Source organism: Zonotrichia leucophrys, chromosome 4 (assembly GCF_028769735.1).
Source record: "Zonotrichia leucophrys gambelii isolate GWCS_2022_RI chromosome 4, RI_Zleu_2.0, whole genome shotgun sequence".
NCBI classification, from domain to species: domain Eukaryota; kingdom Metazoa; phylum Chordata; class Aves; order Passeriformes; family Passerellidae; genus Zonotrichia; species Zonotrichia leucophrys.
In genome coordinates, this window is record NC_088173.1 from 56,370,320 (window position 1) to 56,383,573 (window position 13,254).

A 13,254-nucleotide genomic window follows, 5' to 3' on the forward strand; every position below is an offset into this window, starting at 1 on the left:
AGCTGATCTTAGATCTTTAAAGCATTAGAATCAAATCATCATATTTAGCTTTAACCTGAACCACCAAGGCTCTTACCCCCCATCCAGGAAAGAATCACAGCTGAAGTTAAAATACTACATAAACAGCACTTTCAGATTCTCCCAAGAGGTTTCCAAGGATATAAGAAAAAAAATCTAGTCTTCCAAATGTCAAATAAAGGAAGAAAAAGAAAAAATGTAAACAGAAGAAAATCCTTTAAAAGCTTTTATAATTCACATGAGAACAGAACAAAACTAGTCTGCTGTTCAGATTTTGAAGCAGTATGTTACATATAAGGAAAGGATCATTGTACTGGCTTCCAGAACAAATCCTCAAAGTGAATTCAACTTTAATACTTACTGTGTCAATGGAGGAGATTTATTAATTTTTGTATCACTTGGAGATCGTTTTTTAGCTGCGAGTTTCTGTCGTTTTCTAGGAGAAACTGAACTTGGACTGCTGCCTTTAGAAGTTGCACGTGTGGTTGGCTTGCTGGCCTTTTTTCTGTAACACAAAAGCATGATGAATTTATATATAACCAAATACTTCTACCAAGTCAATTTCTTCTTGCATTCCAAGTGCAGATAATCAAGACTGCACAGTATTTGCAACAAGTAAATCAAAGTTGCCAAAAGAAACAGTGAGAAAACCATATTTGCCTGCTTCAAGACACACTGTGAAGCCAAGCTGGGTATTTTTGTATCAAATGTAGAATCAAAAGATCGTTTTACTGTCAGTATTTGGTATTTACAAAGAAAACCAAAACCAAACCAATCCATTCCAAATCTTGCAGTAACTTTTGTACATAAGTGTCTATGTTTAAAAGAACATACTATAGTCTGAATTCACTCATGTAAGTCTTGGTATCCACAAGTTCAGAAACCTGAAAAATTGGTTATTAGTGATTAATTTAATAGTTAAGAAAACAGGGGACTTAAGTCAGAGAATCCAGCAATGCTGAATATGAAGACGCATCCTCTTCAACAGACTTATTCCCAGATGCTATTTATAAAATGCATACTGTACACAGCACCTTAAGGTAGAAATGCTTGTTGAAATCAGTGTCAGAAAGGTAGCATTGGAAATCTGAGACACAGCCCCAAATTTATAAAAAAAGTAGATGTTTCCACAAGCAAGCAGAATAAACCCACAAATACCTAAACCTTTGTTACAATTTTAGAGTTAACAATTATGTGAGACTAAAGGAAGTTCCCTGTGGCTTTACCAAAACAAAACTGTTGTTTATTAAACAGTAGTGGTAAACCTTCACAGTTTTTATGTAAATGAAGAATCATGTAACTACTTACAGATTCAGTTCTGAAATTATCAGTTCAAGAGCACTGTGGCTAACATATAATATATACAATAGAACATAATATTCTGAAGAGGGAAGTCAATATGGTCAATTGAAAGTAATCCCACCACCAACATAAAAAAATGCCTGCACTCCAATTCTCTTCTGAAAGACAGCAACACACATCAAAACTTTCCAGAGCTGCTGTTTCATTGCTTCCACAATAAGATCAAGAGGATGAGCTCTGCTAGAATTCAGTATGCCTCCAAAAGGCAGACCAGTGCTAAGGCAGATGAAGAATGGCTTCCTGAAAACAGAACTCTTGCTACCCACACTTGTCATTCTCAGCCAGATTGCTTTCCAAGCTTGCAGATCACCATACTAGAAATAAAGTCCTCCAGCACTGCAGATTGATGTATTTAACTTGGACAGTGTACCTAAAGAAACCAACAGGGATAATTTTATTTTCAACTTGTTCCAACACCAAATGGTGAAGTGCACAGTCAACTCTGATGTCCCATTTTACCCACCAGAACCAAGTGTCCTTAGACTGAAATTCTGAGGCATCACTAGGATGAAGAGTGCCAATAGGATCAATTCTTACCTTGCTACATACTCAAGTACGCCTTTTGAGACCCTGACAATTTCCCTTAACCTCACCTTTTGTCCCTTCATTCCTTGAAGAGTGGTACTAGAATTGGAATGAAAAATATTTGGGAAGCTCTTATCCATTTAAAACAAACAATCAGAAAAAGGCAAAAAGAGGAAGTCACAACTCTTTCCTGCAACAAACCCCACAATACCTAAAAATAAGGTGGAAAAAAAGCTTGTTATTGGAGTGTCTACACAGTTACCTTTGAGCCTCTAATCTTGTGGCTGATCTAGTTGTGGCCCCAGAATGTGCGTCATCATCTTCCTCACCATCCTCTTCCTCACCTTCCTCTTGCTCTTTTAGCTCATCTTCAGAAGAAGTCAATTTCCGACGTTTCTTCTCTGGCTCCAGTGTTTCTGTCCATTTAAAATTTTACACATATGCTATAATTTTCCAAAAGGCCTCCAAAAGGATATGAACACTTAATTTAGAACAAGTATTCTAGTCACAAGTCCCATTTTCAGTAAGTAATTTTCCATTTCCTTCACATTTCAACATTTTTAATTCACACTTGTTTGACTTAATCTTGCTAACACATTCACCACAGTTTACTTACACAGCTCATAGCCAGAATTCATAGAAAATTCATGAGGCTTTATAGAAGCATCTGGGATGTAGCAATTCTGACATGAGATTACAGCAATTTACACATATTTACATAATATTTACACTAGCTGTAACTCAATGATTTTTCCTCAAGAAAGGAAAATTGAATAAAGCTTATCTTGTTGCTATTAGTAAACAGAAAGGCACAGCAGTATTTTCTGATTCTGTTAGGAGTGGCACAGCCTCTCATGCTTTTACCCGTTTCCTCTGATTGAACCAGAGAGCGCCTGGGCTTTCTTCCCCTTTTACGCACAACCAGTTCTGCCTTCTCAGCTTCATCTTCCTGAAGAGACAAAATGGAACCATGGAAGTCAAGAACTATTTACTTTACACAGAAGACAGACATTTTTCATTATATACTGCTTGTAAATTTACAAATCACACTTACATTTGTTGTTTCTTTCTTATTAGATATGTCTGTACCTAAAAAGAAAGGAAAGAACAAAACTTGATCTTGAACTTCAAATCTTTTACCAATCAATTTAAAAGGGAGTTCTTTCATAGTCTCTCAACTTTGTGTAAACATCACTGTTGCCCTAAAAATATTTCAAGTCTCTTTCTAATTTAGAAAATAGCTTTCTTGTTCTTTGTTACATACAGAGACTGGGACAATGATTAAATTGTTAAGTACTAAGGCTTTATATGACTGACCGTATTTATTGTTTTGTTGCATATGCTGTTTTGTTTTAATGGAAAAGAAGAAGATACTTACCCCCTTTAACTACTGTCAACCAATCACAGAATCACAGTACAATCTGGCTTAGAGGGGGCCTCTAGAGGTCACCTAGTCCAATTTCCTGTTCAAAGCATGGCTAAATTAATCGATCTAATCTTGCACCAGATCTTGTTCAGTCCAACTTTTAAAGTCTCCAAGAACATGGTTCCTTCAGGTGATCTGTTCTAGTGCTTAACTGTGCTCATACCAAGATGACTAAGATGAAGCTTAAAAAGATACTATTTAAAAACTTTCTATCATGTGAATTACAGAACTTCCTCTGCTGAAACACTTCTTACTTCCAACTCAGTAATAATTACAGGCTAGCCTATACATGTTAAAACAGACTTTTAACTTTACATCCCATGTCTCAGCTTGGCTTCTCTCTATGGTTACTACTTCTATCCTAACTCTGTGATGAGAGAGATTTTACAAAGCTTTTGAACTCTGTCAAATGGAGTTATCTCTAACACTGCAAGGATAAAAATCCTTAGCAATAAAAAAGAGAAACCTAAATAAAAGCAAGTTTTTATGTATTTTTCCCCCGCCATAAAATTGCTGTCTAATTTCTGAAAGCTAAATAAGAGAGGACACAAACTCTAAACCCCTCACCAATAAGAGTGAGAAAACAAGCAAAAGAATGATAATGCAAAGGATCTAAAATAGATCTCAAAGAGCAGAAACATTCTGAAACTCACAAGCTTTTTGGCACTCCTTTGTAAGGTTATGGGGAAAAACTCTTATGCAAATGAAGTAAAACAGAAATATAGTTAAGTGTTCAAAAATAACTGAAAAAGTGTTCAAAAAATATTGGACTGTCCACTGTATTAAGCTCTACACACAACATAAGCACATACATAATACAACCAGCATTATCAGTATTAGTTCTATTGTGTTCAAAAGAGATACTTCATAATTCTGGTTCACTTGGGCAAATCTGTAGCAAAGGGGTTTTTGACTGAAGAATAATCCCATTTAGGTCCATGACATGCCTTTAACAGATTACCCTCTGTAAGATACCAAAATGTAGCATTTTGCCTAAAGATAAGTATAAAAATATTAAGACATAGTATCTAAAATCACACTAATTTTAGAGCAGCAACTGTTGATTAATGTTAAGTAATTAGTTTCAAGTTCAGTGTTAGTGTTATGGGAGGATGATATCTTCAGTAAACATGTGTCTCTTAATGTGCTGTAGTGACCAAAAATAAAACTCTGCGTCCCACTTCACTCATGTGCAAATCCTTATGCAGAACACCCAGAACGCACCAGAGTAAGTGAACTGCACAGAGAGATTCAACTTTGCTTCCTTTTCATCACCAGGGGTTCTCAACCCCTTAATGCCCATGAATGCTAATACAGGATGAAAAATTTAACAGTACATTCCCCTTTATATACTTCTCTGAACATTGCTGTAATAGCAATAGCCTGTTACCTGGAAAACAGAAATGTTACATAACACACTCAAACTTTAAGTACACAGTCAGGTGTCTGTGCTTTTGAATAAAAAGCAAAGCAGAATGCACTTTTATTTCATTCTCACATTCTTGTCTGTTCTCTTGGCAGTTCGTGGAAGTCAAGTACCACACAATGAGCTAACCCTCCAGAGACAATTCTGAAGCATATGGATTAAAGCTGACATTTTTACAAATGTGGAGAAAATAGGAAACAGCCCATATGCTCGGTGCAGCCAGATTAGTATATCTGTAGAAACCTAAACTTTTGGAAACTCCAGAAGATTTGTTTTGAAGACTTGGTTTCTCAGATTTTCTGCCTCTTTGTTTGCATTTGTTTACAAACCATTTTAATCTACTTTTCAGTTTCACCTGCTTCCTAAAATGGCTTTAAAAAGTTTTTTTTATGAATGGCCATAATTAAAAAGAGACATTTAAACAACCAGTGCAGTTCAGACTCTATACACAAGAAAAATTAGAAAAGAGAAATAGAAAGGTATTTCACTTAATTGTATTTTAGTCTGAAGCACTTAAAATACATTTTCGAGTTAAGCTAAGCAACCATGTTCCAAAGATCTTACAGCAATTGTGAAAAGGGAAAGAAATATCCTCTCAAGATACCCCTAAGATCTTTAGACACATATCCACAGATCCAACAATTGGCTGAATAAAATTTGAAAGGTAATGTAGTAAGTGTGACTGATAGTCAGTGTATTAAAAAGAACATGCAGAAACAGAAAACAATCACTAAGAGCCAGTCTGATGGGGCACCTACCTTCCTCTGGAGCTCTGCCATCTACTTAGCCTACTCAATCGTTTGGTATATTCTGTAATGCATTATTCAGCACTGAGCAGTGCTGCTACATCTTTGAGCTAAGTTCTTATCAAGCTGCTCTTTTTTGGAGCTAAAAACTTGGTAGCAATTAGGGACAAGTCTTCACTTCATCTCTTTCTTCAGAGGCTTTCATTCATGAATAACACACTGACTGCCAGAGATGATGTCAGGATGAAGGACCCATGTGATTTTTGTGAAAACCCTCTTTCATTTCTTCCATCTTTCATTTCGCAAGTTGAGGCAGGTATAATTTGCTTACCTGTTTGAGGTGTTTTCCCTCTACTTGCAGAGGTAGGAGACTGCAGCTGAAATTAAAAAAGTGGGTTTTTTAATTAAAAAAAAATCAGGAAAATTCAGCACTGCATCACATTATCACAGCAAGCTGCTCACATTCAATGTAGAATGGATCTGTAAATCTAGGAAACATGAACACTAATGAGCACACAAAGTTTGTACTGTAGTTTAAGAGTAGGATGCATTTTTCCATTTTGATAAATAGCGGAAACAAATCAGCTCATAAACAAATCACAGCACTTTTAGTAACCTGACACTAAAGTCATTGCAATAAAGGACACAAAAGATAAAAGCAGTTTCAGTCAAACACATTTCCAAGTATTTAATTATCAACAAAGAAGTTAGTACAGTCACTTTAGAACTACAAGTCACCAGAAACTGTTTATTTACTCAGCATGCAGAAAAAGCTATATATAATTACACAATATCCTATGACTGCCCAAAACCTTCAGTGCTTTCCCCACTGAATGACCACACCAGGATGCCTATGGCTCCTCTAAAATAGCAATGTGCTCCCAAAGCAGCCCTGGGGAAACCGTCCTGCCCTCCTGTCTCAGGTGAGCCAGCCTGCAGCCCCTGAGCCAGCCTGCAGCTCACACCAACCCCTCACTCATCACTAGGAAGTACCAGACCTCTGAACACTTGAACCAGAACAAGATGATTCTGTTCCAGTACTGAGGGTGCCAAGGTACACCTATTTCTGGGGCTGACTTAAAAATTAATCTTAATCCTTAATTGAACAAAAAAACACCCCAAAAAACCAACCAAACAAAAACCAACCCACAACACCAAAACAGAAAAACCAAATATCAAAATCCACACCAGTTCAAATTACATTTCATTAAATTAACATTGAAAAAAAATCAACCAGGAAAGACTAGGAATTCCGAAACAGAATTCCAGCCAACCTGTAAGAAGGGACAGGACTCAAAGGACTGCCTGAAATATGAGGACAGAACAAGCAGGGACAATAATTCCTTTTATCCATAAACTAGGTAAATTCCCAAGATTTCCAACAGCCATGCCAGCTGCTGCCTCACCAGGCAAGCAGTAGGAAAATCTGTGTTTCAACACAACTTCATTTTTAAAATCCACCCTTTTCTATGCAATACCATTGATTCTGAAATAGAGGCATTTCCTAGACAGAAGCCTTTAACCAGAATAAACAAAACTGGCTGCACTCCACAAACACGCCTGACCCACCACTGTCCTGTGCTGTAATCCAACTGGACTGCAGAAACAATACCAACAGACCACCTTCCTAGCTGTGAATATTCTTCACAGGGCTTAGGAAATAAAACTACCACTGAGCTTTAGAAAACAGACATGTTTTCATGAGCCCCTAGGTTACTCACTAGTATGTCTCTCTCTCTCACATGAGGTGTAATACAACTGCTTTACATAATATTTTTATTTTACAGCTATGAAAAGATTCTATGTGCTATTATTATGATATATTCAGTAGAGGGAAAAACCTCTCATTTCTGAAATAAAGTCACCCTTGCTCTTCAGGCCAAAATTACTCCCAGCATGAACTAAAAGTCACATATGCACACCACCAAAAACTCACCCTGCACTCAGGTATATATTGCTAGCTAGAATAACACTTATATTAAGTGAACTAAGTGTGAAGCTGGTAGGTAATTTGCTACATTCTGAATTAACACTGTATTTTGCTTAAAAAGGTCACCTACATTAAGAGATACTATTAATAAGTTTTGTTTGCTTAGACTGAACTCAAATATCAAGTTTTCCATAAGATGTTTCTGAAATGCTGTTAACTGTTTAAAAGATAAATGGCTCTTGAAATACTGTGTTTAAATGCACCCAAACAAAATAAAGGCACTTACATTCCCAGTGCTCATATCAGCTTTTGACTCCCCACCTGAGGGAAGAAATATGAGTTCAGAACTTGAATGTCACTATTATCCTTGTTTTCCCACACAGGTACTATGAGCTACTTACCACCAGGCTGTACTGCTTCAAGAGGGTATTTACGAGGCCGGCCCCTTTTGCGTTTCACTACTACAGGCTGATTTTCCTATTAAAAGTAAAGGACAAAAATATTTTACTTTCTGTAACTGACTTTTGGCAGTTACAATACAAAGATTGCTAACTGAATTCATAATGTGACAGTGGCAGAAGTAGTACTTTGCAGTTAAAAAAAATAGATGAGGCAAGTTTAATAGCAAGAGACACTGCCTGTTATGAAATCCACTAATAAACGTGAAAAGAAACAAGACAATTCCCAGTTATACAAAATTCTCAGTGGTTTGACTGAGGCACAAAGCATGTCTGAGAATGCAGTACCTTCTGCTCCCCTAACCCCAGAACCTCTTAGTGTCACAAATGCTGTTGGCTTACCCCATACAAGAACTCCAGACTTTACATCCCATGAGCTCCTTTTCCCAGTGCCATATAGCACAGGCTGCATCCTGTATGTTGAGCAAGTGCTTCAAACAATTAATATTCTAATTATCCCAATACACAGATTGCTGAATTCTTTGTATAAACAGCATCTTTAGCAAAAAGGGCCCCTTCCTTTCAAGTTTTAAGCTTTGATAGAGAACTTTTAAGTAACAAAGTCAGATACAAAATCCCCAATAGGACTTTCTCTTATACACAAGGAAAGCTTAAATGCCTCATTCAGCATTTACTGAGGTTTAGCAGTATCTCCCCCAGAATGGTTCTTAGAAACTCAAGCCTTGAGTGAACAAATATAAAAACATATTCTTTAAATTTTCTTCTTCTTCCAAATTTGAGGCAAAAAAACCCCCAAATGATGAAAGCCAACACCTTTCTGAGATCAGTGTCTATTTCTAGGGGACAACATCAATTTTAATCTCGAGGGATCAGACATTTGTTTATAACCCATACTGCAGATTATCTCAAGTACGTGCCTAGGAGATAACAAAGACTTTAAAAACTGTTGATAGTATTTTTAAAAGCAAATTTTATTTGTTTATGACTAAACTGTCAATATCAATTACCAAGTTTTCAGGAAATATTATTTCTATACAATACAACTCTAAATAATTGCTTTCTAGACATTTTGTAAGCACTATTAAACCTAGGAAGGGAGTTAGTCCTATTTCCATATTGAGACATTGATGTTTTATGGTCTGTGAGTTTGTACTTTGTGACAGAGCTACGTAAGCCCTTAGTACTTTTTGAAGACAATTTTAATATGGCTGTCAACAAAATAGTTATGTACCACAAAGAGCACTGGGAACCTGCACTGTCTCAGTGAGTTAACATGAATAAGATCACTCACCTCTGGAGAATTTTCATTTGATTCTGGACTGTGCTTTTTCTTTTCAGACATTTCCTGTTCAAAGTTAGGTTCATCTTTACACATAAGAAAAGAAAAAAAAGAAAGAAATTGTATACCTTTGTTTTATTTGGCAAAAGAACTAAAAAGAGCCACAACCTCAACACTGAAAATGTTATTTCATTCTTTAGCCCAAAATTTCCTAAAAACACCCATCAGAAATCAACACTGTTTGCCTTGTAGCAACAGTGTATTGATCTGCCAAAATGCTTCCCACTAATGCCAGATGAGTTAGGGAGGTCTTCTATTTTAAGGTAAGAACAAAAGCTCACACTTGTGACATACTATAAAATAGTAGGGCAAATACAAGCCCTTATTCCATTTTCTCACATGTTCCATGAAACAGGAAGCTGAGGATACAAAAGCACATTGCAGAACAGATTCAGACTCGTCAACTTGCTCAATGAGAAACAAAACTATTAATAGGCCAAACTAACATCAGGGAACATTCTCGGAGTGCTCCCACAAAAACAGACTGAAGTAACAAAGCCACATAATTATGCGGACACACCACATTTTATTATTTATTTTAGTGCAATTTAGTCAATTATGACAGTGCAGCTTGCACTCTTCTCTGGTTGTTTACTCTACAGAAACATACAAAACTGATCTGATGGTTATGTCATGGATTTTTACGTAGGACAGCCCTTGCTTGTAGTCAGAGGTAGATGTTCTTATCACATAATGCTGACTATTCTATTTTCCCCACCTACCTGTTTATTTCCCATTAGCTTTCCTACCCAAGATACATACTGAAGCAATAATGGAGCCAGTGGATGGTAACAGCAAAAGCATCAAAACTTTTCTCATCGTTAAAGAAACTAAAATTAATGCATTATTTGCTAGCAGTAATAGAGTAGAAATCAACCAGAGAATATATGCAAGTACATTTGCTGGGATCAAGTTCCCACTTTCTCTCAAAAATCATTCAAATGAAAAGAAATGAGCATTCAATATGAGTTCAGAAGATCTGCCATAATGGGCAGTTTAATTACCTTTTCCTTCCACAGTACTTCTAGGAGGTGTTTGTGTTACATCAATTTCTTTGGACACTTCTGCTGCATCACCTGAAATAACGTCCTACATTATTTTGAAACAAGAGAGGAAAGATGCTTTACTACACATTAAAAATCATGGCCAGTTACACAAAAAAACCCACCCCATCCTGATACATGAGCAGTTATTTTACTGATCAAGGTTTTGTACTGTCTCTTAAAAGCTTTAATGTTGAGAAGCTTCATCACAAATCAGTGGGTGAGGTAGTCCCAAATATACTGCACATACTCCTAAAAAGAACACCTATCTTGTCCTAATTCCTGTTTTGATTTAGCAGAACTGAGGTAAAGTGCAATACACCCTCTTGAAGAGCTCAGATCAGTACACCCATGCAGACACTGAACTGACTGGAGCACTGGCATCCAACAATGCTCCATGAGATCCTGAGCTCCCAACCTCTGTGCAACCCAGTCCTCTCACACTTCCACACCTCAAAGAGTCCACACAGACCCCTGCCTTTTTGTTTTTTAACTGTCTCCCTCACTGAAAAGTATCATCTGCTAATCAGTTCTTTTGTACTCAAAGCAATGCAAAAGTAGCTTAATTATGGAAACATCTCAAAAAAGAAACCGCTGAAGAAATTATGATTAAGATTTTCATATTATCTACAATTGCAGAACATAAGAGTTCTTGAAAATACCTTGACGTTACCAGGTTTCATTTTGGAACACTGACTTTGTTCATCATCTTTTAGCACATCCTGAGAAATCTGCTTGTTGCCTGCAAAAGCAAGTGACAATTGAAGTGTTAAAAAAGTGTCTTCTGCATTTGTCATGTTTTTGTGTCACTTACACACCAGCTCACTATTACTGAAATTCAAAAGTCTGAAAAACAGTCTCTTACTACCAAAAATATGAACAGAAAGTTATTCTAATCACTCTTTGAAATGGGAAGACAACACAATAACAGAAGAGAATTACATGTTTCTTATATATTACAGGTGTGGATTGTTTTGTTTGCTTGTTTGTTTTTAAAGATAAGCTCAAAATTGAAATGTGGTAACACATCAAGAAATACAACACCAACCTCAACTTCAACTCACCCAGAGACAGGGAAAGCAGTTAATGCTATGTGGGACACTAATGAATACATGACTTTTAATCACTCACTTCATCAGATCACAATTCTTAGAAGAGGAATAAAAGCTCTTATGAAAAATGCTATTATTAATGATACTAACTTTTTTCTAAATTTTTCTGATGCTGAAAAGACATAAGAAGTTGAATCCAGAGCTTGAAGAGGTATTACATTGTCAGTCTTGTAAATACTATATCAACAAAATGCCCAACTTATTTTCATGCTAGCTGCATCTAAATGAAATTTAGAAATGTTTATGCCATTCAATGGACTAAACTCCATCTCACTTTTTGCTTGCAGACAAATAAAAGGCTACACTAAAATTTATTTCTTTCCACCTAAGAAAAGGAAGCATCCATCCCCACAAAGTTTAGATTTTTCTAATGATCAGCTTCCTTATCTTTTATTTGAGAAGGATAAAATTAGTAATTATTTTATAGACTGAACAAAAAATGTTTCTTCACCTATGATTGAGAAAATGACTATAATGCTCTTCTGTGCAGTAATTACATTTGTTGCAATATTTTTATCAAATATTTTAACTGAAATATTAGATATTATTTTGGGAGTATAAATTGCTTTGAGTTTGAAATTTCCCCATCTCTACTATTTTCTCAAAAATACCATTTTATGGCCTAGACACAGTAGAACATGGCTTTGTCACAGAAAAGCTTTGCAGAAATTCCTGCACTTCTGTATCACTTACACTTTTTTTCATCCATTTTTTCTGGAGATTTAAGTTGAATTCCTCCAGATCTATGTTCTTCTGTTATCTGGGTAGCTGAGTTTTCCACCTACACATAAAACACAAAGAAGGATAACTTCTTTTTTTCTCCATGAAATTTATAAACACGGAAGGGAGAAACTTTTCCCTACTGGCTACTTCCAAGCACAACATACATTAAAATGGAAAGCAGCTGTTACAAAGGAATTTATTCCTAGAACTCAAGTAACATTCCTACTATAGAACAAAATGATCAAAAAACTTTAAACCTGCCGTATTTTCAAAATTTTTGACTGATATTTTTATTGATAAAAGTCTCTATCAAGTTCAGAATTAAGCACCCTAGTACATGTTTTAAAAGTACTTCATCACAGTAAATCACAAAGAATATTTCTGGGTTTCAAGAACATTCTCCTACCACAGGAACAATAGAATTATCTCATTAGCATCAGAAATGTGGCCAACCAGCATTTCAATATAGTAATAAATATATTTACTACCTGAGTTTAATTAACCACAAACACAATTTCAGCCCGCTATCTGTATTAAATGCCTTATTTTTGCTCCAAAAGATACACTTTACATTTGCAAGTTTACATTTGCAAGGCAAGAGTTATGCCTCTTATAAAATCTTGTGAAAGACAGCAGACTGCATTAAAATAGGTTTCTAATTGTGATATAAACCTCCAAGAATAATCCCTATTTTTTTTTTTCTCTAGTCTCATGGAGATCAGTCAAGCTTCTTTTTTCTGCCAGTTAACAGCCTCGAAATAGTCATAGACTATAGAATAACAATGCAAGATTTATTTACTGGCAGATTTGAAAGAATAATTAGACATCAACCTACGCAGCTGCAGAGTCTCAATAAACATAGTCTCTGCATATATAAAAATAATATTTTCCTTTAGAGAATACTTAATGTAAATAGAAGTAAATTCAAGTAAGAGAAATACAGTACAGATTTATAAAATAAATTTAAAAAACAAGTACTTACATGAGAAGTTTCTCTTTCTAAAGGAATATTCCTCTGCAGGATATCTACTAAAAATAATTTATCACAATTAGAAAAGCTGAGCAAATGCAAAGTATCACAGTATCCTCTACTTCACCTCCCTGAAAGGATTCCAGAGAATCTGAAACTACATAAAACTTACTTTCTATGTCAGAAGTAAAAGACATCCAATCTTCTCTTTAACA

At 35.7% G+C, this 13,254-nt stretch overlaps 1 protein-coding gene across 2 annotated transcripts in view; it reads right to left on the reverse strand.

Moving 5' to 3' along the window:
• Positions 1 to 13,254, reverse strand: part of BOD1L1 (biorientation of chromosomes in cell division 1 like 1) — a 36,543-nt gene that overhangs the window by 2,066 nt on the left and 21,223 nt on the right. The window contains exons 13-24 of one of the 2 annotated variants that reach the window (XM_064711801.1): positions 13,052 to 13,098; positions 12,040 to 12,127; positions 10,897 to 10,976; positions 10,196 to 10,280; positions 9,144 to 9,217; positions 7,835 to 7,910; positions 7,720 to 7,754; positions 5,835 to 5,880; positions 2,960 to 2,994; positions 2,770 to 2,854; positions 2,168 to 2,321; positions 380 to 523 (exon numbers count right to left, since the gene is read on the reverse strand). In XM_064711801.1, the coding sequence (XP_064567871.1) occupies positions 380 to 523; positions 2,168 to 2,321; positions 2,770 to 2,854; positions 2,960 to 2,994; positions 5,835 to 5,880; positions 7,720 to 7,754; positions 7,835 to 7,910; positions 9,144 to 9,217; positions 10,196 to 10,280; positions 10,897 to 10,976; positions 12,040 to 12,127; positions 13,052 to 13,098 (949 nt within the window). The remainder of the gene's footprint in view (positions 1 to 379; positions 524 to 2,167; positions 2,322 to 2,769; positions 2,855 to 2,959; positions 2,995 to 5,834; positions 5,881 to 7,719; positions 7,755 to 7,834; positions 7,911 to 9,143; positions 9,218 to 10,195; positions 10,281 to 10,896; positions 10,977 to 12,039; positions 12,128 to 13,051; positions 13,099 to 13,254) is intronic. The other variant, XM_064711802.1, reaches the window with a different exon arrangement.